General features: G+C 45.8%; 2 protein-coding genes across 4 annotated transcripts in view; one reads left to right on the forward strand and one right to left on the reverse strand.

Moving 5' to 3' along the window:
* Window positions 1-6,376, forward strand: part of BORCS5 (BLOC-1 related complex subunit 5) — a 64,496-nt gene extending 58,120 nt beyond the window's left edge. The window contains exons 4-5 of one of the 2 annotated variants that reach the window (XM_082279780.1): window positions 1,419-1,545; window positions 2,680-6,376. In XM_082279780.1, coding sequence (XP_082135906.1) covers window positions 1,419-1,545; window positions 2,680-3,191 — 639 coding nt within the window. In that variant the 3' untranslated portion in view covers window positions 3,192-6,376. The remainder of the gene's footprint in view (window positions 1-1,418; window positions 1,546-2,679) is intronic. The other variant, XM_082279781.1, reaches the window with a different exon arrangement.
* A 3,188-nt stretch (window positions 6,377-9,564) lies between these two features.
* DUSP16 (dual specificity phosphatase 16) overlaps window positions 9,565-24,654 on the reverse strand; it is a 63,637-nt gene continuing 48,547 nt past the window's right edge. For both annotated transcript variants that reach the window (XM_082279947.1, XM_082279948.1), the window contains 4 exons: window positions 24,397-24,560; window positions 17,897-18,056; window positions 17,093-17,216; window positions 9,565-13,257 (listed from right to left, as the gene is read on the reverse strand). In XM_082279947.1, coding sequence (XP_082136073.1) covers window positions 12,087-13,257; window positions 17,093-17,216; window positions 17,897-18,056; window positions 24,397-24,560 — 1,619 coding nt within the window. In that variant the 3' untranslated portion in view covers window positions 9,565-12,086. The remainder of the gene's footprint in view (window positions 13,258-17,092; window positions 17,217-17,896; window positions 18,057-24,396; window positions 24,561-24,654) is intronic.

Raw genomic sequence — 24,654 nt, forward strand, 5'->3', positions numbered from 1 at the left:
AAGGATGTAAGTGTGTACTTAGGCCTGCTTCAAGGAAAGCAGCAGAGAGACATTGGCATTTATCTACAAGAATTAATTAGTTGCCTTTTTTTTAATAGTTAAAAAGACCAGGTTCAGACTGAGTAAAAATTGACCTTTCCTCACAATTGCTCGACTTCAGTCCTCCCTGTTGTGTCTCTGGCTGTGTAGCTGCTGTGGCCTCCCTCAGCAGGCAAACTTGGATGGTAGGTGTAAGGAAACCATAGGAAACACTCACTTCCACCCTTTCTCTTTCTTGTGAGGCAGTTTTTTTTATGGCCGTTGTGAACGTGTCCAAAGGTAGCAAAGAGCTTGGAAGGCCCCTCTGCATTTCTTCTTCCTATTGCAGGTCAGCATCAGCTTCTCCCCTCGTTCCCTGCCAGTAAGTGGATGTTACTCATACACAAGGTCAGCAGATGGAAAAGTCAACAGATGGAAATTATTGGAATGGAGAGAAAGTGGGGGGCCTTGGGTGTTTTTTGCTTGAAAGCTTGGTTAGGTGCGAGCTTTGCTTCTTGCACAGTGCTGTGAGGCCATGTGGAGAACCTGCCAGTGGAGGAGAACTTCAAAACCAGAGGAGGTTTCTGCCCAGGTCCCTGCGCTGCTGCATTTAATGAGGCGTGCTGGCTTTTGGAAGGTTTCCCACTGGCTGCCCCTCCAGGCCACTGTCTCTCGTTAGGTAGGATGTTTTTAGGCACTGGATTGAACTTGCTGGTTGGTGGTGGTCTCCTTTTTACACACTCCTCTTTACAGAGCTAGCGCCAAGCTACTAAATTATTCAGCTGGGGTTTTAATAGAAACCCCTGTGTAGGCTTAAGTTGTTTCCACTCTATTTGGAGTTTCCTGCTCTGCTGGTTTTTATTTTGTCCCGTGCATGAAGGCATGGAGGAAGGAATTCACAGGAAAGCACAGAGGCAAAGAGGAAGAATTCAGCCTGAGAGCAGTAGAAAGTACAGGCGAAATAAAAGGTCAATTGGTACTGTATCCAGCTCTGATGGAGGTGACAGTTCAGCAGGAACTTGTGTGTTTGTTTTCAATGCTGTTTGTAACTGAGGTTTCTCAATAAAATATTTTCTTGCCCAACTACTTTTGACTAGGGCTTGAAAGGGACATTTGTGAGCACATACAGCTGCAGCAGTTTATCCCCAGTGTCAAACCTTGCTGCCATCAGTGGGATGGCAGAGTTCCCTCTGCTGGGACCTCCCTCCTCAGCGGGGCCTTCCAGTGTTGCACCATTTCCACCCAGTCCTCCCTTGCTGCAGGCTCTCCCCTACAGACCCACAGCACTGGACATGGGGTCAGGATTGCACCTGCCTGTTCAGTGCTGTGTAAGTCAGGTCAGGTCAGCACCATGTGTTTTCTTAGCACTGCACTGATAAATGTATTGTTCCTGATGACAGGTATGGTCACTGTCCTCCACCGGATGGGTTGACTCTGTCACACAGTTCAGGAGAGGGATGTTATTTGAACCTGTGCTTCTTGGCAGACCAGGAGTTCTCAGCATCAATTCCCTGAGGCTGTTTCATGGTGAGCAGTGACCTCCTTCCTCTGGGAGTAATTAGATGGGAAAGGTTTGGGAAAACAGTGGTAAGAGGTGGCAGTGGGCTAAAACTGCTCAGTGTGCGTCCTCTCCTGCCCTTCACTCACAGCCACTGTGGGCTTGTGCTGAGTCCCAAGAGAGGGGACTGCTTTCCACAGAGACATCCCAGTTGGAAGAGCCAGTGCACTGAAGTCACTGGAGTTGTCAAGCACAGATACAGTGAGCCAAAGCAACCGAGCTTCGAGTGTGCACTTGAGGGCGTGGAGCAGCCGTGTTACCGAGCTCTCGAACATGTGGTATGTCTTAGGATGTGTAAAACTGCTTAAACCATCTGACTGGGCTGGTGTGTAAGGTACTGGCTGAATCCTGCCTGGAGATTGCAGGTCTGGCTGAAGAGAAAAACGGGCTGTGAATTATAAAGGCTGCCTTCATCACTCAATGGCAGGAACAGCACTGCAATTCCTGTCATTGTCATCATGCTCGAGCCATGTTTGGCTACTGACTGTTTAATTGCATGGCTAATTTACTTAATGTCTCTCCTGGGGTCACTTATGACACTCTTATTTTTGGGTTTCAGGGAAATTAGGGACACTAGCAATCCACTGTGGCTCTCTCAAGGCAGGAGTTTTCCAGATGACAATGGTAATAACAGCTGTGGCTTAGTTGCAGAGTAACCTGGCTAAACAGGGAAAATTGAACACTGGCAACTATGGTAGAGCTTAATGCTTGCAAATGAATGATCTCCAGTGGAAATACAGTTCAGGTGTAGGCAGAGGGCACAGGTTCCCCGGGTTTGGATAACTTGGAGGATGTGTGTATTGGTTTATTGGGAAATCCCTGGCAGCACCTGTTGGCTTTCAGTCCTGCAAATGAAGAATTTTCTGATCAGATATTTAGGTATTTGGGTGGAGAACTGAGGTCATCTTAGGTCCTTCCTGGTATACAACTACAAATCATCCCATTGCATGACAGACTGGTTATGAGGAGCTCCTCTGTACCTGTCTGTTACCTCTGGTTAGTGGAGCATCTAAGGTGGTTGTTTTTGGGAACGACAGTGTGCTGAAAGGTCTGCGGCAGCAGTTGTCCTAATGAGCCCTGCTGTGCTTGTTGTTTTTACACAGATGGACCTCTCTGTGGAAACTCTTTACAGCCTCATGCAGGAGCGCCAGAAGAAGTATGCCAAGTACGCGGAGCAGATCCAGAAGGTCAACGAGATGTCTGCCATCCTGCGCCGGATCCAGATGGGCATCGACCAGACGGTGCCGCTGATGGAGCGGCTGAACAGCCTCCTGCCAGAGGGGGAGCGGTTGGAGCCCTTCTCCATGAAACCCGACCGGGAGCTGAGGTCGTAGCGCTCGGCAGCTCCCCCTCCTCACCTTCCACACTCCACGTTCGGCACGGCCGCGCTTCCAACAGGCTGCATTGGCGGCTCTTTGGAGCGGGCGGCGCTGCCGCCGGACTCTCTGCCAGGGCACTGGAGGGAGAGCAGCGTCAGCTGCCAGAGCCGCACAGCCAGGAATCCAGGAGCTCCCCAGAGGAGATGATTTACCGTTCCTTCATCTCCCTCCTCTTGCCCTCCTGTCTCCTTTGCCACTACACCGCCTGTGCAGACACATTTGTTTCATTGCTGTGACTAGCTGGGGTTTACAGAGGAGGAATTTTCTTTCATCTGATTTATTTTATTTTTTTTACTAAAAAAATTCAAAGGGATATGGGGTGTGACGAACCCTCTAACATAGTTTGTGTGCCACTGGGGTTTAGACAATTGGATGGCTGGAAGGTATTTCTGAGATCCTCTGGCCTTGGAAATAAGCGTTTTATAGGTGAAAGCGTGGGAGCCAGGAACTGGCTTATTAAAATCTGCCTATTATCATAATTAACATGGTTTGCATGGCAGGGTTTTGGCATGTCCTTGAGGCTCCTTTTTCTATGGGATCCCTAATTTATGAGGCTGTAAAGGAGTAGCTGTTCTAGGTATGTATGTCTGTTAATGTAAAGCAAACCTTAGTGTTCCTCTCCCCCTTGCCCTGGCAATGTCCCCATGCCTCAGCTGGTGGCATTTCGTGTCCGTCTGACAGGCACCAGTACCAACCTGCTCACTTTGTATCCCAAAGTTGGACACAAGGTGGTTTTTTTTATTCGGACACTCCCGTTACCTTGGTGCTGTCTTTTTTACCAGTCGAGTGCAACTGCTTCTTTACCTTCAAGTGGACGAGGGTGGAGGGGAGAGACACGAGAAGTCCTTTGGCACTTTGTGTTGGTGTAGCTGCCCTTGTGCTGGGAGCTGGCGTTGGCACCTTGCTGAGTGCCTGAAACCACAGGGCCCTTCTCAGCCACCTGCTCCAAAGGCAGCAGGATGTTCCTGCCTCCTCCCAGGCGAGCCAGGGCTGAAGAGCCCATGAACCCCAAGGGTTGTTGTATGTCAGGAGTGCAGTTCCAGTGGTGAGGACAGTCAGGGACAACCCAGCTTCCAGTACAGCACAAGGTAGGGTCACTTGCCAAAGGCAGCCTGCTTCGATACGTCTTAGTGCTTAAGAGCATTTATTCAGCAAAAGGTTGTCTCTGAGCATTTGGAAGTAAGAGTGCAGTAGGTTTTTGTAATAATTACTGCCCGGTGGCAAGAAGCAACAGGCTGTGCTCTTGTTGCATTCCCAAAGGCCACGTAGTGTCATGCAGACTGCAGCCAACTTAGAGGTGCATCTGAACCACGGTGGTGATTGGATCCCAGGGCCTGCTGAACACTGTGAAATGAAGAAATGAAGTCCTCTGGAATAATGCCCTGGGAAGAGGGACAGACTGCTTCAGGGAGGGCAGGGAACTCAGCAGGAGGTTTTTTTTTTTAGCAAAGGCAGCAGTGGGTCTCCTTGCCTGCTGCACCAACTCCAGAGGTTTTATACAGTTGAACATAAATAGGCATATGCTGTGTATTGCCCAGGATAAAACATCAGAATTCCATCCTTGTTCAAGCTTCCTGCCATGTTTTACACTTGGTTTGTTAAAAGCTTTTATGAGATTTAACCCATGAAAAGCTGCTTGTCATGGCTATGCCCTTGTGGGTCCTCATTGTCCATCATGGAATATGTCTCTGCCTCCCACCATCAGACACACAAGAATATTGAGTTACTTTAAATAGTGGTTGCAGCCCTTTTTGTCCTCTTTGTCCAGATGATGCTGTCTGGATGTTTAAAATGTGCAGCATTCAGCTGTCTGTCAGACGGGATCATGAGTGTCCCACGCCCTGATGTGCTGGAAGCCTGTACCAGTGGGAAGATCCTGATTCTGCATCTCAAGGCAGATGCTCTCTCCTGTAAGACACTTCTCTGAGGCTTGTAGACATTTGGCCTCAGGCCATTAAGTATCAGATCAAAGCAGGGCTCCTTGCAGTGCTAATGAGGGCAAAGGAAGAGTATTCCCAACTGAAGGCTGCAGGAGCAGGGCTGCAAATCAGGTCCTTCCTCATTTGCCAGAAAACACCAAGGCATTGGGCTGAGAATGGGAAAAAATGTTTATTCCTAGGAACACTGGTCTTTAAGCTTGTGGCTGTGCTGCAGAGCCTCACAGACAGAGCTTCTTGAACAGCAAGGGCAGGTTGTGGAAGGTGTAACAACTGAACTAGAAAGAAACTTAGAGCTCAAGTGTGAAGGCTAACCTTTTCCAATGTTCACAGGTCATCACTTTCATTCCACAGGTGATAGTCTCTTGTATGGGTACTGTAAGAAGCATGCACCCTCTAACTGTCCTTGAACAATGGTTTACAGTTTTATTTAAAACCTTGTCACTCTCTTCAGGAACCGTAAGTCTCTGGCCCTCTTGCTGAAGGGGAGACACGTCCTGCCACATCTTCTTGACCTGCTGTTTGTTGCTTGGCTGCTCCTTGTTGGCTTAGCTCCACATGTTGCTTTCAGCTTCAGCTCAGATGCAGGTGATGCTCAGGGTGAGACTGACACTTCCCTCCCACGCTGTTCAGCAGAGGCTTGGAGATGTTACCTTGGAGAATTACCTTTCTGCTTGTGAATTTCCTCTTCCAAGCCAAACACTCTTGGAGGAGGCCTGAGGTATCTTTCTCGAACATACCAGCTGTTACTTCTACCACAAATTTAGTGCTATGAATGGGGAATAATCTGGTGTCCTCCCCTGAAACCAGACATTGCTGCCCTTTTCTGCTTTCTGGGGTGGTGTGTGGTCTGGGGTACAGGCTAAGCTTCTTGAGACATGATCTTGTGAAAAGCTGGGGGAGCAGGACGAGTCTCTGGATCTGTGGTTCCTCTCTGGCCTGAGCTTCTCTGGCCCTTCCCCTGACTCTGCTGTTGCAAGTTCCCCGTTGTGCTGCCAGTGGTGCTCCTTACTGGTGCTCCTTGTGTCCCATGCTGGTCCCTGTGCTGCCCACGCAGAGCAGGTTTGCTTTGTTGTTTCCATTGTTTTTCTCATTGAATGCATTGACAGGGTGCTAAAGTGCCAACCTACCTGCAGGGTCCTGTGAAGATCTGCTGAAGGGGAGAGAAAAGAGTTTTTGTTTGTTTCTTTTAAAATATATATATATTAAATTAAATATATTTAAATATACTTGAATATTTAAAGTGTGTTTTCCCCTCCTCTAAGCTTTTACACAGAAAGAGCAGAAATACACGTCGTCACAGGCCCATTGGTTACATGAGCCAGCCCCTCTCTCAGACTGTGTGCCAGTAGTTTCCCGAGGTACTCTGTAATGTCCCTCCCGTTCCCAAACTGCCAGAGGGTATTTTGATTGCCAGCCTTGTGGCTGAGCACTCCATGGTTTATGGGTGGTTACCCTGTTCAGCTTCCTACTTGCTCCGTGTTCCGCAGCTCCAGCATTAAAACCTTTGATGTGGCTCTTTTCCAAGTGTGTTGTTTCTCCAATTGCCTTATTGCTCATTCTTCATTCCCACTTTTCACCGCAGTGCAGGCTATCTCAGCTTTACTTTGCACCCACTCTGTGCCACAGAGGTGCCTGAGTTCAGCTGCCTCTGCCCTGGGATTGTGAGGAAATGTCCCCAGAATGAAAATAAATGCTGGTTGGTTTTTTTCCCTTAGTGCTGTCCCAATTCTGGTTGGCGCTGATGTCCAGTTTGAATACAAGATGTGAGCAGCAATGCTTGGGACTCACCAGCAGTGGGGTGGCAGCTAGAGCCTCACAAAATAATCTTCCTGGGGCCTGGGGGAGGAGGGGAGGATTCAAAGGGCAATTCTCAGTGTCAGCTGCCTAAAATAATCCTTTTTGTCTTTTTAAAAGCTTTGTATTTTTACAGCCGGAGGGTGAGCACTGACCCCAGAGGGATGGTCTGGTTGACAAGGTGATGTTAGGTTGTAGGTTGGACTCAGTCATCTCAAAGGCCTTTTGGAACCTCGTTAATTCCATGATCCTGTGAAATACAGTGGTGTGCTGTGGGACAGTGACACAACCAGAAATAAATGGGCAGGGTTGTACTTTTTGTCAAAACACTGGGTATGTGAACAGTCTCTCTGTATGGACAGGGATTTGAGAGAACTTCCCCGTGCAGTTTATGTTTGTATCCCAGCAAAAGGGCTTCCCTGACCCAGGTGTGGGCAGCTGACTGGGGACGGCATTCCAGCCCTGGAATATGCAGAGCACCACTGCACTTCCCTCCACAGGAAGAGGCAGGAGCCTGCTCTACTTCCAGGAGCATCTCTTGGGAATCTGGTGAGCTTAGGGAATCCCGGGATGGAGCTGTTTCCTGCAGGGAACAGGTTACTCTAACAGACTTCATCAGTGGTTTAGAGGCAGATAAGCACCTGCAGCACTGTTCTCATGGCATTGGGAAAGCGGAGTGGTGATGGACTCTCACCTGCACAGGGGATACTGAAGAAATGAAGAGAGGCAAATTTAGTGTTTCTTGCTGTTTTGCTTCTGTTTTGTTCTTTTCTAAATGGCCTGATGCCCCAGCCTCATCATTGCCTGTAGTGTCACACTTTGGCTTTGTACAGCAGTGGAGCATGGTGAGGGTCCCTGGAAACGATAGCTGAAATCCACTCCTAAACTGAGCAATCCCTTCCAGCAGGACAGTGCTCCAGAAGTGTTTGGCAGCATTTTACATGCCAGGAAAGCAGCCCCTTCCCAGAGGGGTAGGAGTTGCAGAAGGCAAGAAATAGCTCCCTTTCCTTTTCTATTTATGGTGACTCTTATTAATATTCTTGGAAGTGTAGAATTAGCTGAAGGCTTTACTGTAGAAACACTTCAGTTTGCCTCAGAGCAACCATTTGGACCTGAGGGCCAAGAAGTTCTTTGCAGGCAGGGTTCAAAGGGAAAGTGCTGTTATCAGGCAAAGCTGATGTATTAGGAACACTGTTCTACCTGAATTCTCAGTTGTGGGTTTGTGTGTATAATAGAGTAGTGGTACTGTGTATGCTACACTGTCTGAAAGTGCTAGAATAACTACTTTTATCACAGATTATTAACAAATACAGACTAGTTAGGTGTATGGCTAGCTACAGCAAATGTCTGGCTAGCTAAGTTTGGTTGAATCGCAGTAATTTTGGATTTAAAAAGTACCAGTGTTATTAGGACCCCAGTGCTGTCCCCCTTGTTCTGGGCTTTTCATGCCCCCACTTTCTGGTAGAAGTCAGTTTATAACTTGTGCTGTGAGTCACAGTGTACTGAGCACCTAGCTGATGAATAGTTAGTAAAGACAGTAGTTCACCTAACCACCACATTTCCACTCTCTTATCCTCCCCAGCCCCCTCAAAAGCAGGGCTACCTGATCCATGCTGGGGGGAGGTTTGCTTTGTTTTCAGTTCACTTCATTCTAGGAATGTCGCTGTGATGGTTACATCAAGAGCCCAGTGACCTCAGGGACCTCTTCCCAGTAATGCCAAGCAGTGAAATGAAAATTGAGTCTTGACATGCATGAGGCACATTTCAGTTGTCCCTTGGGTTTTGACTGGAGGTGGAGTTAGACTGTCTCTTCCCAGAGCTGTCTGGTGGCAGGGCCAGGAGTGGAGGGATGGAGGGAACAGGAGCAGAGCAAGTCCTGCAAAGCAGGCAGGAAGAGTGGTGAAAGCTGAAGTGCTTCAAAAAACACAACTTGAGGGAACAGAGCTACTGCAGTCAGAAGTGGACTTTGGAGTGGGGTGAGCAGCTAAATCATAGAAGATTGTCATGTCAACCTATTCTGGAGGCTAAACAGCTGATGATGCCATTGAATTTGCATGGTTCTTGTTTTCTTCTCTGAGAGCTGCACCATCTTGTTTGCAGAAAGTAAGCACAGAAACTCACACAGGTTGTTACCTGTGCTCTGACTGATGGTTCGGTTTCTTTTAGAGATGCTGAAGATTTTGCATGTCCCTTTCTGGGATTGTGCTTTGAAATTCTCAAAAGAAAAATCTTCTGTTACTGCACCTGAGTTTGAAGATGCTATTACCTAAATTCACAGCTTTGCCCTCTAAGGATACAGCTGTGGCAGCCCCTTTTAATTCTAATCTATGCTGTGTTTGTGTGAGCCATTCTCTGAAGCAGTGTGGGGGGGTGTGCTCCAATCTCAGCATGCAGAACTTGCTCTGAATGCTTCAAGTCTGACAGCATCAGTCAAAACAAGTATTTAAATGAGTAATTAAATTATTCTTCAAGTAAGAAGTATGGGAGGCAAGAACAAAGCATGGGCTTTGTTCTGGGTAACTTCATCAATTTGAAATACTTGCTTCAACAAGACTGCCCCAGCTGCCTGAGGAACAGGTTACTCACACCTGCATCAGACAGTGGAAGGTGTTGATGCAGACAAGTGCCACTGCTGCTCATCAACGGAGCAGAGGAAGGGGATAGTCAGGGACAGGTAAGAGGCCTAAATGGTTACTGGTGCTGTAAAATCACCACTGCTTGTGACAACTGGTCTAAAGCTGCTCCAGCCCTGTCATTCATGAACACACCTGCAGGGAAGGGCGTGTTCCCTAAAGGACAAGGCCCCTCCTCTCCTGGATGCTGGGGGGAGTAGGTCCTGCTGCAGGTAAAACACTCCACAACTCCTTCCTCAGCCTTCTGTATAAACAGGTACCATTTCTGATTTTATTTCATCATAACATACAGGTAATGCTCATGACACAACAAGATGAGAATCTCACATCTCTCTGAACCATTTCACCAGCTTGCCATACACCAAACATGCCAAGTATGCCACACACCAAATGCCATACGTTATATTCATATTGAACATGTACACATTTTTCCCTCTCACATCCTCCACTTTGCTTTCCAGACTTCTGCAAACCATTTCCAGTATTGTTCAGGGACAGGACTCTAGTTCAGGTATGAGCCAGGCTGGGCACCACCCTGTGCAGGACATGGGGTTAAGGCTTCCTCCTATGGGAACCTGCCCCCTGTATGTATTGAGCCTACATCCAGAACACACTGGGAATCACGAGGAGCCACAAGACCAGATTTCAGTTCCTCAGAAGGCGATCAACCAAACCAACCCCAAACACACAGTCTGAAGGAGCACAAAAGAGGAAGAATCTGTTTCTGCCTCTAGAGATTGATACGTGTTAACTCCCATTAACTGCTTTTAATCAAAGCCATGGGCTTTTCCTGAAATGTGGCTGAGAGGAGCCCTGTTCAGCTGTTTACATAGGTAAATACACACACAGCTGAAAATAGTCATGATGTAATCACTTCCACTGGAGATGTAAACAGTGACAAGTGGCAGCATGTTCCATGAACAGCCAACACCTGACAGTGTCCAGGGTGATGTCAACCATCATCCAGCACAAAGAGCCTCTGGGCTCAGTGACTCCTGGTGCTTCCTCTCTCTGTGCCTTTTGCACTTTTTAGGATCAAGTTAATCAATGCTGTAGCTTTCAGTGCTATTTTCAACGGTCCACTGTAGGAAATTAAAGTCACATCCTAGCCACAAAACAAAACAATGACAAAAACTTTCTCCACTTTTCAGTATAGTAAAACCTGAGATTTGAGTCACAAACTAGCTAAACTTACAGTAAAAAAACCCCAAATATAACCCAAGCTGCTGACTTTAATTAGGGCTTCAGTTTGCTGCTGACAATTTTTTTTTTAAAGCTGTTGTCCAGGTTTAATTATTTGTTACTACAATTTTCAGCTGCCTGCACTGAAATGGGACAAAACAATATAGTTTCCCCTCAACACACGTGTTCTGAGGGGTGCTGGGGAAGGCCCTGGGAGCAGGAAGGATGCAGCTTTACACAGTGGCTCTGGTACTCCCTCTTGCTGACCATAAACCTCTCATGGCAACATGCACATGTAGCCCAAGGTCAGCAGCAGCCAAGGTGGGAGGAGAAGCACCTGCTTGCTGTCAAAAACATGAGAAGGGCTGTGCCTCATCTCCTGGGAAACCAGGGATGTGACACCTCCTCGAGATGGAGGCGTCTGCCCTGGGGTGCTGACGGTGAGGACACGCTACAGCCCTGAGCATCTGCAGTTCCACACTAGAACTGCTCAGTTAAGGACAAAAGCCCACCCCAACTCATTTTTACCTTAAAAAAACCCCAACACACTTGAATTGTTTTTGAGAAGTTAAATTGTAAATGGGCAAGAAAAGCCTGTTGTGGCCACTTGTACCAGCCGCTTCTCTTGCATGTAGCCCTACCTATCAACCACTCCATTATAGCTCAGAAGCCAAGGCAGCTACCTGTCTCCCAGAAGCCAGCCTAATATCAAACATACAAATACTGTATCAAAAGACTGGGGGAAACAGTCCTAAGTATGGTTCATTCATCTTCTTTTAAAAACTGCTGCTGAGCCAGCTGAAACACTTGTGCGTAGACAGCTTTAAAAAAAAAAAAAATCAAACGTGGCCAGTCATTACTTGTTCACATTGCTTATGAACTGACTACCAGCATGTGGCAGCCATAAAGCCCTAGTTTATTCTGTGTATCTTTGAGGTACTGGGTTTTTTTTCTCTGAAGCAGCTCTCTAGCGAATCACCTAAAGCCTATCCATTAGAACAATACTTACACCAGTATTTACATTTGTCTGAACGGTGTGTTCAGACCAGCCTTGCTGTAACCGGTCCCTATGGCCTTTGGAATCGCTCCCAGTCTCCTTTACTTACAGGAAAAAGGTCTCCCTCCAGAGGTTGGCTCAGTGTCAGGGCTAAGGTGCACTGGTGAAGACATGGGGAGTGGAAAGGGGAGAACAATACTGGTTCTGACAGGTAGGAGTGTGGTTCAGCGGAACCAGAGAAAGGGTCTGACACCAAGAGAGCTTCCTTGTTAAAAGCCACTGAAAGGACGTGCAATCCATTGCATAGAATTGCTTCCTCTGACAGGGAAAGGTCTGTGAAATGTTCTGCCCTTCTCCCGGGGAGGGGAGGAGAAAAGCCCAGCAGCACACTCGGGTCTCCTCGGGCAGAGGCCATTGTCACTTCTCTGCAGTACCAACCTTTCCCCGGCTCACACCGAAGCCTCCGTTTCTTCCCTCCCCCCACCTTTTTACCCAAAGTTTCAGATTTACAGGGACCTCTCACACGCTGGGGGAGCGGCCTGGAAGGGGAAGCGACTCTGGCAGAGTCACATGAGCCGCTGCCCCTCAGGACACTTCAATGATTTCCATGCTGCCTGAAAAACTTGACTGACTGCCTACTTTGCCCAGTTCCTCTCTGGATCTGTTATCCGCCAGGATGCTCTCCCCGAACTCCATCTGGCAGCTCCTGCGCTTGAACTGCTTCTCGAAGGAGCTCTCCTCGTGCCAGCTGCGCCGGGAGTCGCCGCGGTCGGCCTGGCGGGGCCGCCTGCGCACGGCGCCGGGCTGCTCGCAGCCCGAGGGCAGCTGGCTGCAGCTGTAGGCGGGGAAGGCGGCGCCGCCCCCGAACACCGCCGAGGCCGAGTAGAAATGCGAGGACTCGGCTGCGAAATACCAGCTGTTGGTGAGGGACGAGGGCTGCGGGGCCAGAATGTCCGAGTGCCAGCCCTTGAGGCCTAGCCCCGCGGCGGACTTGGCCAGCTGCTGCTGGCTGGTGGAGAGCCCGAACACGAAGTTGGTTCTGTAGGTGTCCTCCACGCTGCCGCTGCGGTGCAGGGGGTACAGGAGCGGCCGAGGCGCGGCCGTGCTGCCGCCGGCCCGGCCCGCGTGTGGCCGTGAGGCCGGGCTGTCCAGCGGCCACGGGCCCGGGGCCTCCTGGGGCGGGGCCGCCTCCTCCTTGTCAGGGCTGCTCTCCGGGCTCTGCTCCGACACCTCCTGCACGGGGGAGAACTGGCACAGCTTGCTGCCGCCCTCCAGCGCGGCCGCGTGTTTGTAGTACTCCAGCGTGTCTTCGGAGGATGCGAAGCCCTGCACCGATGCAGTCACGCAGCTGCTGCTCGCGGAGTAGGACACGGATTTGATATCCAAGGAAAAGGAGCGCTTCAGCCGGTTGCTGTCTTCCACCTTGTCCAGGGAGACGTGCAGCCCGTTTATGCCCTGTACCAGCGGGCCGTCCTCCAGCGGGGCCGCGTGCCCGCGGGGCGCAGGGCCACCGTCCGTGGGCTTGGGCTCCAGCAGCTCCGAGGCAGCGGCGAGGCAGAGCTGGCTCGTGGAGAGGCTGCTCGGCCCCGCTTCCAGCACCTGCACGTGCTCGCTGCTCTTCTCCAATTGCAGGAGTTTCAGCTTGCTGATGTGGCCAGGCTGGGCGCTCTGGTTCTTGATCTTCTTCTCAAAGTCCAAAAGCTGGCCCAGAAAGTTGAAGTTGGGAGAAATGGTTGGCCTCTTTTCTTTCACAAATCTGGTAAGAGGGGACAAACAAACCAAGAATTATTTCAAGAACCTGCTGCTCAGGTATAAGATATCCCTAAAGTGAATGTTGTGAATGTCTACAGCCTATTCTTAACTTGGGCTACGGTTCAATCAAGCCTAAGTAACTTGAGGATGGAGTTTAAAAAAGGTAGTTTAAAGCAAAATAATGCTGCACGCTCTCAATTGTCTCTGTAGCTTAAAGGTGGCTAAAAAGTGGGGGGGGGGGGGGGGGAAGGAGAGGAAACATTTTAACTCTTCATGATGTCCACAAGTGATTCAAGTGAATAATTTTCCTTATTTACTTCACCAGTGGGATCTTTGCTACCTTGCTTTCTAACCAGAGTGAAGAACCCTGGGAGCTTTGCGTGAACAGCATTTGAGCTTTAGCAAAGAGACCACTTCCCATGGGATACAGAGTGGACACCTTCCCCACCATTCCATTGACATCACATGTTCCTGTCACCTCTCTCATGTCACCACTGCACTGCCTACCGTGTTTGTTGTTGTCAGGCAAGACAGAGAGCCCTGCTGCATTCTGACCTTGTCCAGCAAGTGCCAGTGATTTCTACCCCACACTGTTATTGACCACTGATGTGATGACCAAAAGCAGAAAGGTGCAAATGCAGCATTACAACAAAAACACTCTCTCAAGCCCTGCAGGTGGTCAGCAATAAAGGGCAACGGGATTGCCGAACCCCTGCAAGAGCTCACCTATTTTGGGGTGCTGTAGGAAGCAGCCTGGCCTGGCACAGGTGTGCCAATCCACTCATGCACTGAAAGTGCAATGGTACTGAAAATGTTTTGCTGAACCAGGATTCTAAATGTATGAAAGACTTGTATCACGTGATTTCTACTATTTATTTCAAAGTTAAATATAAAGACATATTTCCTACCTCACTGATTTGCAACATGGATAAATAAGTACTTTGCTTTTAACAGGCTGCAAAACAGAGTTGCCCAAACCCCTCCTCCTCCAGTTTTGGTTTTTTTGGTTTTTTTTCTAAAAAACATTCCTGGAACTATGATTAACCATATGACAAAAGAATTAACAAGGGAAGAAACCTTGATGAGCTAAATCTAGTACAAACACACATATAATGTGTCACTGGGAAAATTAAATCCTATTAAAAATAAAACCTGTCTGGGGAAGTGTACAGATGATGAGTGTGCAGGCATTAAAAGCAGTGTGAGAAAAATGGAAAGGTGTACCTATGTATGTGTGTTCATGCTAGCACATGAAAAATGTTGAAACTTGCATTTTTTATTACTATTTTTTTGAATTTGCCAAAGAACAAACAATACTAAGAGTAGTCAAGCTGACATTATGACCTGGAATATCAGGTTACACGAGCTGATAGTGGAAACTTCCACCATGAAGTGTAACACTGGCAAATGGAAAAATCTAGTGAGTCTCCCCAGGAGAAATTCTGTAGTTTGCCCTCTTAGCATTTGATGTGAAGGTTTTTAGCAATTTGCTCCTAGGAATTATTAGTCTTTGTTCATTTTTTTCCAGTCAAAGTTAGTTGTACTTGGGTTAGTTATTTAAAGCAAGGTCCTCCTTGCCTTGTTTTCTGGTAGCGTCCCCAACACTCTGTTCTCTCCCCTTTCTCCTCATCTCCACTTTCTCCTCTCTCTCCAAAATACTGGGCAGTTCCAAATTTAAAACTAGAATTTTTAAAAATGAAAAGAGTAGGGAAAGCATGCTGGATCCCCTGACAAATTGTAAAGCTTTGCAAGCTTTTTCATCTCAAAATACACACTACTTTTTCCAATTGGAAAGCATGTATAATGTTTCATTCTTATGTTTATTTCTGTTAAATAGTCCATTATACAAAAGTTTTTCAAAGTTTATTTCTTCGACTTTCACTTCAAGTAACAGTATCACCTTTTTATTTTTGTAAGTGTCAGACAAACATTTTATCTAATGACTTCCACTAATTCAAAGAAGAGTATTTTTCTTTTAAGCTTGGCCAACAAGAGTTCCCAAACCAACGAGTGAAATGTTCTGCAGACGATTCTTACTGAGCCATGTCAAAGGAAATATAACAAAATATAGTCTAAATTGCACAGCAGTTGCTCAGCATCTACAGTGCAAAGAGAAAAACACTTAGTGTTTTCTGTTCATGCTTTTGGTTAAGGTACAAACTAGAATTTAATGCGGAGATTTCATGGAGGAATTTAGAAGCTCCCTGAAGTGTGTGCATTTTAGAAATGTTTAGTTCTCTACAGCTCTGCCCTCAGCCACTATGGCCTGAGACCAGGCAGGTTTTTTCACTGAGCTCAGACCCTGCACAGTATCTGTCCACATCCACTGTAATTCATGCCTGTTATCTGTGCCTGGATAACTGAGCTTCTTAACTTCAGCTTCTTAACCAAACCTGTTTCATGTTGAAATTACTGCACACCACCAAGCTGCCAGCAGGCTCTAGTAGGGAAACGTGGGAAGTGTCTAAGCACAGCAGGAGAGAGCTGCAGCTCAGGCACCTCTTACATGCAGTTTTTTCACTGCACACATAACGACTTTCAACATCTTAAAACAAAAGTTTCTGTGGAAATCACGCTCCATGTGGCAATATCCAGTGTTCATCTCTCTGTCTTCATCCCTGTTTTAGGGATGGTTGTAGCAAACACACAGGTGATTCCAAAGGGGCTCCTCTCCCCCTGCTCCAGGGCAATTACTCAAGTTGGTTCTGCATAACTTCTTACAGTGATGCACCAGGGAGCCCATCAAAAAGAAAATCATGATTTTCTGTGCAACACAACAAAGCAGTTGGTTAAATTAAATACAGAAGTCATAGTAAACGGCAACCAAGCCACCTGGAGGGTAGGAAAGTATTCATAGTCCAAGTGGAGAAAAAATGGGATCTGTAAAGGAGGAAAGGGAAGGGGGTCTCCACAAATATTACCAAATGCCACAGAGACATGATATTCAAAATACTTTCTCCCAGGCTTTGGTTGAATTCAATAGCAACAAAGAAGCTTTCTCCATTCCTGGGCATTTCACTTGCAGGCAGTTCTTTGTGAGCACTACCAAACACCAAACTGCAGGAGACTGATCCAGTCCAGCATTTGTCCTAAGTTACCCTCAGTTGTCTCTTCAACCCTGACCATTTTGCTCTCCCTGTGGCTCACAAGGTGCTGTTACACGTGTGCTGTAGCTCTGTGTTTGTCTGTACACACAGCTGTGGTTCAGGAATGGTGCTCCCACCAAAACACTCCCAAACCATGCACTGCTCCTCTGCAGCAGGATGGAGAGGGGAATTGGAGGCTCAAAAGGCAAAGATCATGGGTTGAGATAAGAGCAATTTAGCGGAAACAGCGATGAGATAAGAAAATGGACAGTAACAGCACAACAGTGGTGACAGAGGGTACCAGAAAGAGGTGAATGATGCACACCATGTGGAAACCCCACAGTACCTGACCCTGCCCCAAAAGGGACTCTTCCCCTGCTCCCAGCAGTGACAGAAGGCACAGAATAACCTCCAGGTCCTGGCCATGCCCCTCCTGGCTACTGCAAAAATTAACCCTGTCCTGGCCAGAACCAGGACAAGACACATACATTGAATAGGCACTTTACATTCCATGTACTTGCCTGCTTGGATCAAAGACCATTTTGCAGTGGGCAGTTAATATTAGCTGTGTGATATCTATTCAATACCATTAATTTATTTCTGGAGGAAACATATGCTTAAAGCAGAAGTGTGGCCAGTGAACCACCAGATAAAATGTCTGCTTCTACCCTTGGTCATAGAACCTTTCATCATCCACCCTAAAAGCAGGCCAACAAGCACAAGAGTTAGTAGGAAGGGAAGATTTGTCCCTACCTGTAAGCTTCATCCAAGGACATATCCATTCTTTTCATGATGTATGCAATGGCAATTGTAGCAGAGCGAGATATCCCAGCTAAACAGTGCACCAACACATGGCCATTGGATGCTTTTGCTTTTTCTGCATGGCAACGAAATTAGCAAGTGTCAAACTCAGCAGCATCATACCAGGATGAAAAGTTTGCAAAGAAAGCAGTGTTCCTGAAAATTATTCAAAGCTTCCAAGTGAACTGCTAATTGCAAATCTTATGGAAGCTTGAAACAAAACTTACTTATTTTCTCTAGCACTGTGTAGTACCATTGAGTATAGAAAAAGCATGACTACACACGCAGGAAACATCCTGCAGTCACAGCATACCTCATTTTAATGTGCACATAAACAGCCCTATTTAGATGTCTGGGAAAGATGATTGTTTCTAATTTTATATACAAGTAAAAAGCAAGCATTCACGATGGAACAATTTGGCCCGTTCAGATCTGGCTAGTTCACGTCTCAAAGGTAAAGACAGAAGGTGTATGTCCAAATTTCTAATCCACCCTCTGCAGACATATATCAGGCATCTACCAGGCTGCCTGAAAGCTCTGAAGTGTCTTTGTTCTGTAATGCTGCAACGTGCAGTGGAAGAATCTCCCCACATTTTGCTCCTGTGCTTATGAAATGATGCTGACCATGTCCACAGATCCTGAGGGTATTTTCACACCACCCAGAAAGCACTCGGGGCTTCCCCAGCCAAAACAGCACAGCAGACACACAGAGCAACCCACAAACTGTTTGAGAGAGAATTAAAATTTTCTACTCACCTATAAAATCGACTGATTTATCCAACCAAGGCAAAATTTTCTCACAAAAGCTGTCATTCACAGGCACTCTGAGGAAATGGGATTCTGGAATAAAATCAGGCTTTGGACAAGTATTGCTGGCATTCAGGACATAGCCAATGTCGTTCTGCTGCATCAGCTCCTAGGAAAGAGAGGAAGATTAAGCCTCAAGAAGTCAAATGGTACCTTTGGCACATTACAAAGCTAAAAATCAAACTGAAATTTGTGTTGGAATTGCTCTAGCTGTGTAAGGGACATTCTTCTAAGAAAAAGACAACTCCTCAGCTTTCGATTCTTTTAACAACTTCCAATGAGACATCCAGTATGTCCAAATAACATATGGACTGCAAATCCCATAAAAACAAAGTTAACAAAGAACAGAAGTAATGGTAGAATACCTTCTGCTACTCTGAAGCATCACTTCCAAGAGAATGAACTTTTTGCTGCTTTGGTTTCAATTCTCAGCATGCAAGCTGACAACAAACACTTCCCACATGCAGTTTGCTGACCTGAATATGTGTTTTCCAGATCACATATCTAGGACTGAAATTGCCCCATCACAGATATTGGTGGGAAATAGGAAATGAAATGGATGCCTCCTGCAGTCACCTCTCAAGTCCAGGAGTTTCTTGTTTCTAAGGGAATGTGCAAAACTCTCAAAACCTCAATGAAAAAGATGAAGATCTTGAATTTAACCATCTCTACACAGCACTGGCATTTTACAGGAGTCCTGCTCTGTGATTTACAATTTCAGCTTTCAGTCTATAGGCCACTTGTCTCTCAGAGAAATGTCACAGGAACAAGTAAAGACACTCTATATATTTAAGAGTCAACTGGGATTTTAAGTAAGTCAGTTTTCACGACTGAAATAAAAGAGAGGCTCCTCTTTTCTGCATCTCGCCATACTTACAGTATCTAGAGTTGTGCAAAGTAGTTTGTGATGCAGTGGGCACCTTAGTGCAAAAACATGTGGAAGAAGTACTGGAAAAGTAGAGGTGGGTCTATCACAAACCGTCCAGTCTCCTCCAAGGAAGCATCTTGACACAGAAAAGCGGTTCAGCATGTTAGAGTAATGCTTATCAAACTGCCATGATTCAGAGAGAATCTGGCAGTAAGTGACATGCAGTACTAGGCTTGGACACTACTCAAACTGAACATAAACATTGGGGGACTTTTGGCCAGATTTCTATGGAAACTCTTCTCTCAAAATAAACATTAAAAAAAAGCGCCCCCCAAAATCTGATTTTAGTCCTTTTGCTTTCATAGCAGATATATAATAAAGTTTGTCAATCCATAGGAGTAGCAGCATGAACGAATTCTTACACTGCAGATTTCAACTGGCGATTTACCAGTAGGAAAATACAGTCACAAAGCCAAATGGTTGATTCTTCCCCATATTTTTTCTGCAAGCACAGAGATCTTTTGGTGAGGAGAAACAGGGATATACTTATTTAGCAGAAGAGCCAGGATTCTATCTTGTTCAGTCAGAGCAGTCTAAATAATGTGATGTTCAGCACAGGTACCCCACACGCATGGCACGGTGTGTGTAGAAGGGATGAACACGCACATGGATATCCGTGCATAAATTAAATGCTGAGTGAGAACAAAGGGCTGCAGGGGAGAAGGGAATCTACATCAGTCACTTGCAGAGGAAGGTGCACAAAGTCCAGCCAACAGTGGTTGTAAACAGGGAATTAGCATGAATTTCTGCTAGTGAGCTGATTTTTGTTGCCTGGAGCAAAGTGAGCAGTGCTCCAACCCTTCATCCAAAGTCTCTCACATCTGTGCATTCAGAGGCTGGAGGTGTGTGCACCTTAGACTAATGGACATGCATTATGTCATGAACACACCCATCCGAGGGGAACAGGAGATGGGCACTTCCCTGCAGAGCAAATCAGCAGAAATAATATTTGCAGCAATGGTCAAAATAAAAAAAAAGAAAGAAAGGAAAAGGGTTGTATGTGTCAAGGTAAGTTCTCAGACTTAGTGCTTCTTGCCCTGCTAATTTCCTGGGTCACACTCCCAGTATAGCTCAGCTTCTCATCAACAAATTCCAGTATGTCCCTGTTTACCCCTCTCCCTTCCTTCACGTCCTCCAGCTGAAGCACCAAGCTCCCTCCAGCCCTGCATGCCTTCCACAGCTGCTGCTCTCGCACCTTCCTTGCCTCGATTTCATATTCACACACTGATATGCTTAAAAGCAGGAGTGCTGTAAGGAAATACAGGAATATTGGGAATTATCCAGAGGGGAGAGGTACTGGGAATGGGATTCCTGGCACAGGGGACTAACTGGACTCCTGGTATCTTACATGTGCCAGGGAGACCCCTGATCCCCAACATCCCTGCCTCACTGTCCTGGACTGCACAGCTTTTCCCTTCCAGGATCCCAAAGTTCTTCAGCAGCTCCTGGGAAACAATTACTGGCTTTAGGTCACTGAGCTGAAATACTGACCCCAAACCAGCTCGCTCCTTGTTGTCTCTGCTTGAAGGTGAGTGAGGAGCAACTGGAATATCTGAGACAAAAGCACATGCCGGGTCCTGAATTCCCAGGTAGAAAGAGGGAGGTGGTGGAGGTCTCACTGACAAATGGACTGCCATGGTCAGGTTTGTTAAGAGCATAGCTAAGGGGGGTGATGAATTTGGGAGAATAGAAAATCTTATTATTTCTTTTAAAACATAAACACTGATGGGCTGCACAGTCCAACCATCACCACTGCACAGTTATGCCAGGTTTTTGATGTGGGATTGATTATTCAAATGGAACAAGAAGGCTGCAGACGCCAAGTCCGAAATCTACAAGCCAAAAAAACCACCCCAAAATATTAGTGCTGGTCTTTCAGACTGAGGCTAAAGAAAGAAGTTCTGCTTCCTTCTGTTCTGAAGAATCAATCATTCCCACTGTGACATGCTCCAGTGTAATAACCATAACAGTGCCTTCATTGTGAGGCACCCAAGAGGAAGAAGTGAATTACGATCGAGGAAGATCCAGAAATCCTAATACTAACAATTCTGTGAATAGAAGGTAAATGCTCTTTTGTAAGCTTATTTACATTTTATGACTTGTTTAATCTGAAAATTAATAGCACCCTAAAATGTTTTGTTCCAGGAAATAAAATCCAGGTCTGGAAGAAAAGAAAGAGAATAGTTATGGAAGTAGGAAGGCAGAAAGTTTTACATTTGAAATGCTGGTACAAACCATGAGGTGTAAGTAGGAGGCTCATTCAGGCCCATAAACACACTACAGATTGCTTTCTGTCACACTAATTTCAGAAAGGACATTGTCACTCCTGTGTAGGTTAGAGTGCAGCTTTCCTCTCTTTCACAAAGAGCAACGAAGATCTTCTGTAAAACTAAATACTGTCTTGCAATGTCACCAACCTATCACAGGAAAATAACCACAGTGTACCACACTGAGACCCAAAACAAGCAGACTTTTCTCTTAGAACTCTTAGGAGTTTTTTAGCATTTCAACACTGCAAAAAAGATGAATGTTTTCCAAATTAAGCATGTAGAAAGAAATCTGCAAAAAATATTACAATTCTCCTAAGACTTTCCTGAATGAATCATTAATTTTGCTGAAGGACACAAACCAAGCATTTGTGGCTGCATATCTTTCCTAAATAAAGCGTTATCAGCAGAGGTATTAATGGTAAATAGCATTAGTATTCTGAAAAGGTCATGAATACAGATTATTCTGCAACAAAAGAAGCATTTCCCCTACTCAGGCACTCAGAGGTAGGCTTATAAAGATTCTGAAAAGATAAGCTCATCTTGATAAAACCTGATGAAAATTCACATCTTTAATTCATCAGGTTGAACAGTAGTGCTGCTTAGGAGTTTCTTGCAGATATCTTTGAGATGACTTAATTTCAGAGAAATTGGTATGTCTAGTGAATGGAAGGAATCAGGAGAGCTCACAGCTTTTGAAGGCAAAAATAAGGTCAGTGTATACAACTGCATCTTAATAGTCAGGGGAATCTTACTAGAATTTTTCAGCTTTTTTTTTTTTTTTAATCTGGATTTGAATAGAAAACAGCTAGTTTAATCTTAGCAGAAAGCTGACTTCTTGTCCCAAGTAGCCCCAGCAGGGCCCTTAAACCAGAGCATGCAAAGGTAACCACTTACCAGCTCCTGGACTATCCTAACAGAGACAGCACTTTGCTACTTGTCCCTTTTTTTTTTTTGTTTATGGCCCTCTGCTTTCAAATGTTCTTTACTTCACAGATTTCTTGCGATGTGTTTCTGGGCAATCAGTGTGGTAAGTCATCCTCTTTGCTCTCCCCAATGCCCCTGAGCAGGATCCAGGCTTCCCAGCAACCAAGCATGTTGCAGGAAGAGCAGCAGAGATCCATTATTCGTGTTTCTGATGTGCCAGCGTGTGGCTGCCACTAACTTTTAGTTAAATCCAGAAACTGATTAAACTCAGGAAACTGGGACTTGCTGGTATTGGTGAAAACATCAAGTGCATTCTAAGAGGTAGAAGTTGTAATTTGCTCCCACAGCTTCTTAGTATTTTCCAGTATTAAAGATGGAAGCCATTTAGCATTTTCCAGAGGCAAACATGGAAACTGAAGATGTAGGTAAGAGGTAGATAAGCCACTGGCACTCAGGTCTAGTTTGTGCAGCCAACAAGTGACGTGCCCAAGTAAGAGGAAAAGGTACAAAAAATTGGTAGATCTGAAATCAAAAGATTTGTATTTGTCCTAAAAATGGATAAGAAATTTAGGAGGTGACCAATGGAAGAACTTCCGAAAGACTGTCAGGTGACACCAGGTGGTAAGAACTTCCTGAACACCTGAACAGGTGGTGTGCTGTCATTTGTGTGCTTCTCCATACAGCATGGGAAACACAGTAACCCTCAATTTTCAGTCCCAAGATCATGTGAAGAAGTACAAATCTGAGCAACTCCTGGGGCTCTTGCACTAATTCTAAAGTATCTGCAGCTGCAAACTGAAGTGACACCAACACTGCAGACACACTGAAAGCAAACAGCATAAAAACATCTAATACCTTATTAACTGAAAGATTTTTTTTTTTTTTTTAAATTACTTTGTTTCTGCTGTCTTTTGTCTGGGGACCATAAATGACTTTTGTGGTAGGAAGAGTGATAAGCTGCTTTGACATCCATCATAAGTGAATCCCGTTTGAATGGCTCACTTGCTACCTTGGCAGTAAAGACGAGGAAGATGTAAAGGACAAAGTAGATGCAATGACTGCTGACTATCCTCCATTTCTGTGCTCTTTGCTAAAGCACAATCACCTTCTATATGATTGCTCGTGTGTCAAAAATCCCCTTAAAATAATTGTGAAAAATCTAAAAATAGCCCATCAATGGCCAGACTGGGATAGAGTAAAAGTAGAAGAAAGCAGTGAAAATTAAAATGGTCAAAGTACATAAATTTTATCAATTTACAGGACTCCTTATTATAGCTCCTGGCTTAAGCTTTGTGCATGGATTAAAAAAAACATACACATAAGCCTTGCACACAATTAGGCCAATATTCTAGGGTGAAGCACTCCTTCCCTCTCTCCCATCCATGTATTTAATGCCATCTTATGAAGGCTGTTGGGGATTCAACTAACGAATAGGACTGTCAGAGAACAAGGGAGGCAAGAGGGCACACACAGCAAAAGGAATAAAAATTCCCTTTGAAGGGACCCAAGATGCAGGTTGGAAGCAGTGTGAGCTGGCTTCTTGTGAGGGAAAACATCTGTGGATATACATAGGAATAGAGACCTATGGCCATTTGAGACAAGCTCTCTTAGACATCTAATAGTGCAGCATCCTACAAGTGCTGTATTTGATAATTTTGCTGACTATTTTAAGTATATAAAAAAAATTTGGGCTGTTCTTTAGGAACAGAAATTACTAAATGCACATGTACTTAGAAAGAATAAAAGTTTCTTAATGTAGTGCTACTGTAAAAGCTCATTTTAAAGAGCCCCACTGATTGTCCAGGTCTGAACATTTCAGTAGGTGCACAAAGATTTGTTTGCAGTAATCCCTTATTATACAATTCATGGTGTTTAAATGCTATTTTTTCCTAGCACTTGAAGGAAATACTAAAATCACACAATCTTCCTTTGTCCTACTGTAACCATGAATATAATTGTGTCAACCTCCAAGACCTGCCAAAACAAACCAGTCAGAGCTGTGACAGGAAAGCACTTGACCTGCTCTCATGGCAGATGTGACAGTTTGCTGTTGGTTGATCGGTTCCTGAGGAATGAACCATATCATCTGCCCCAAGATGAAGGAGAAAGAAGCCCAAGTTTTGTATTTAATGACCCATAGATTAATTATGTGGTGTGTGGATCACTGGTTCTCCCACAGCTTTCCATGGCTTGTGCAGGCAGTTTTTACCTGCATCCACTTCTGCTGTTTCACAGCTGTAACAATGCACCATGATGGAAGCTTGGAGGAAGATCCTTGGAAATCAGCTACTCATTCCAGTGACCCACATGGCACCCAGAATGCTCACCTTGTTGAGGACATCTCGCTGACACCCAAGGTAGAGATGAGGCAGGATTCTAGTTGGGCCAGTGTTGGAAACAGGTAGACAGGGTTGAGAAATGCAAGTAGGGATGAGTGTGGATTTTCCTTCACAGAGACCAGGGAAAGAGCTGGAGAACTCAGCAAATCCACCTGTGAGAGGAAGAGCAGGTATTTAATCTACAAATGTGGTGATGCCTGTGCCAGTTGTGGGAGAGCAGCCCTTAGCATGGGGGAGGCACTGAGG

This window comes from Coloeus monedula (genome assembly GCF_965178545.1).
Source record: "Coloeus monedula genome assembly, chromosome: 4".
Taxonomy (NCBI): Eukaryota; Metazoa; Chordata; class Aves; order Passeriformes; family Corvidae; genus Coloeus; species Coloeus monedula.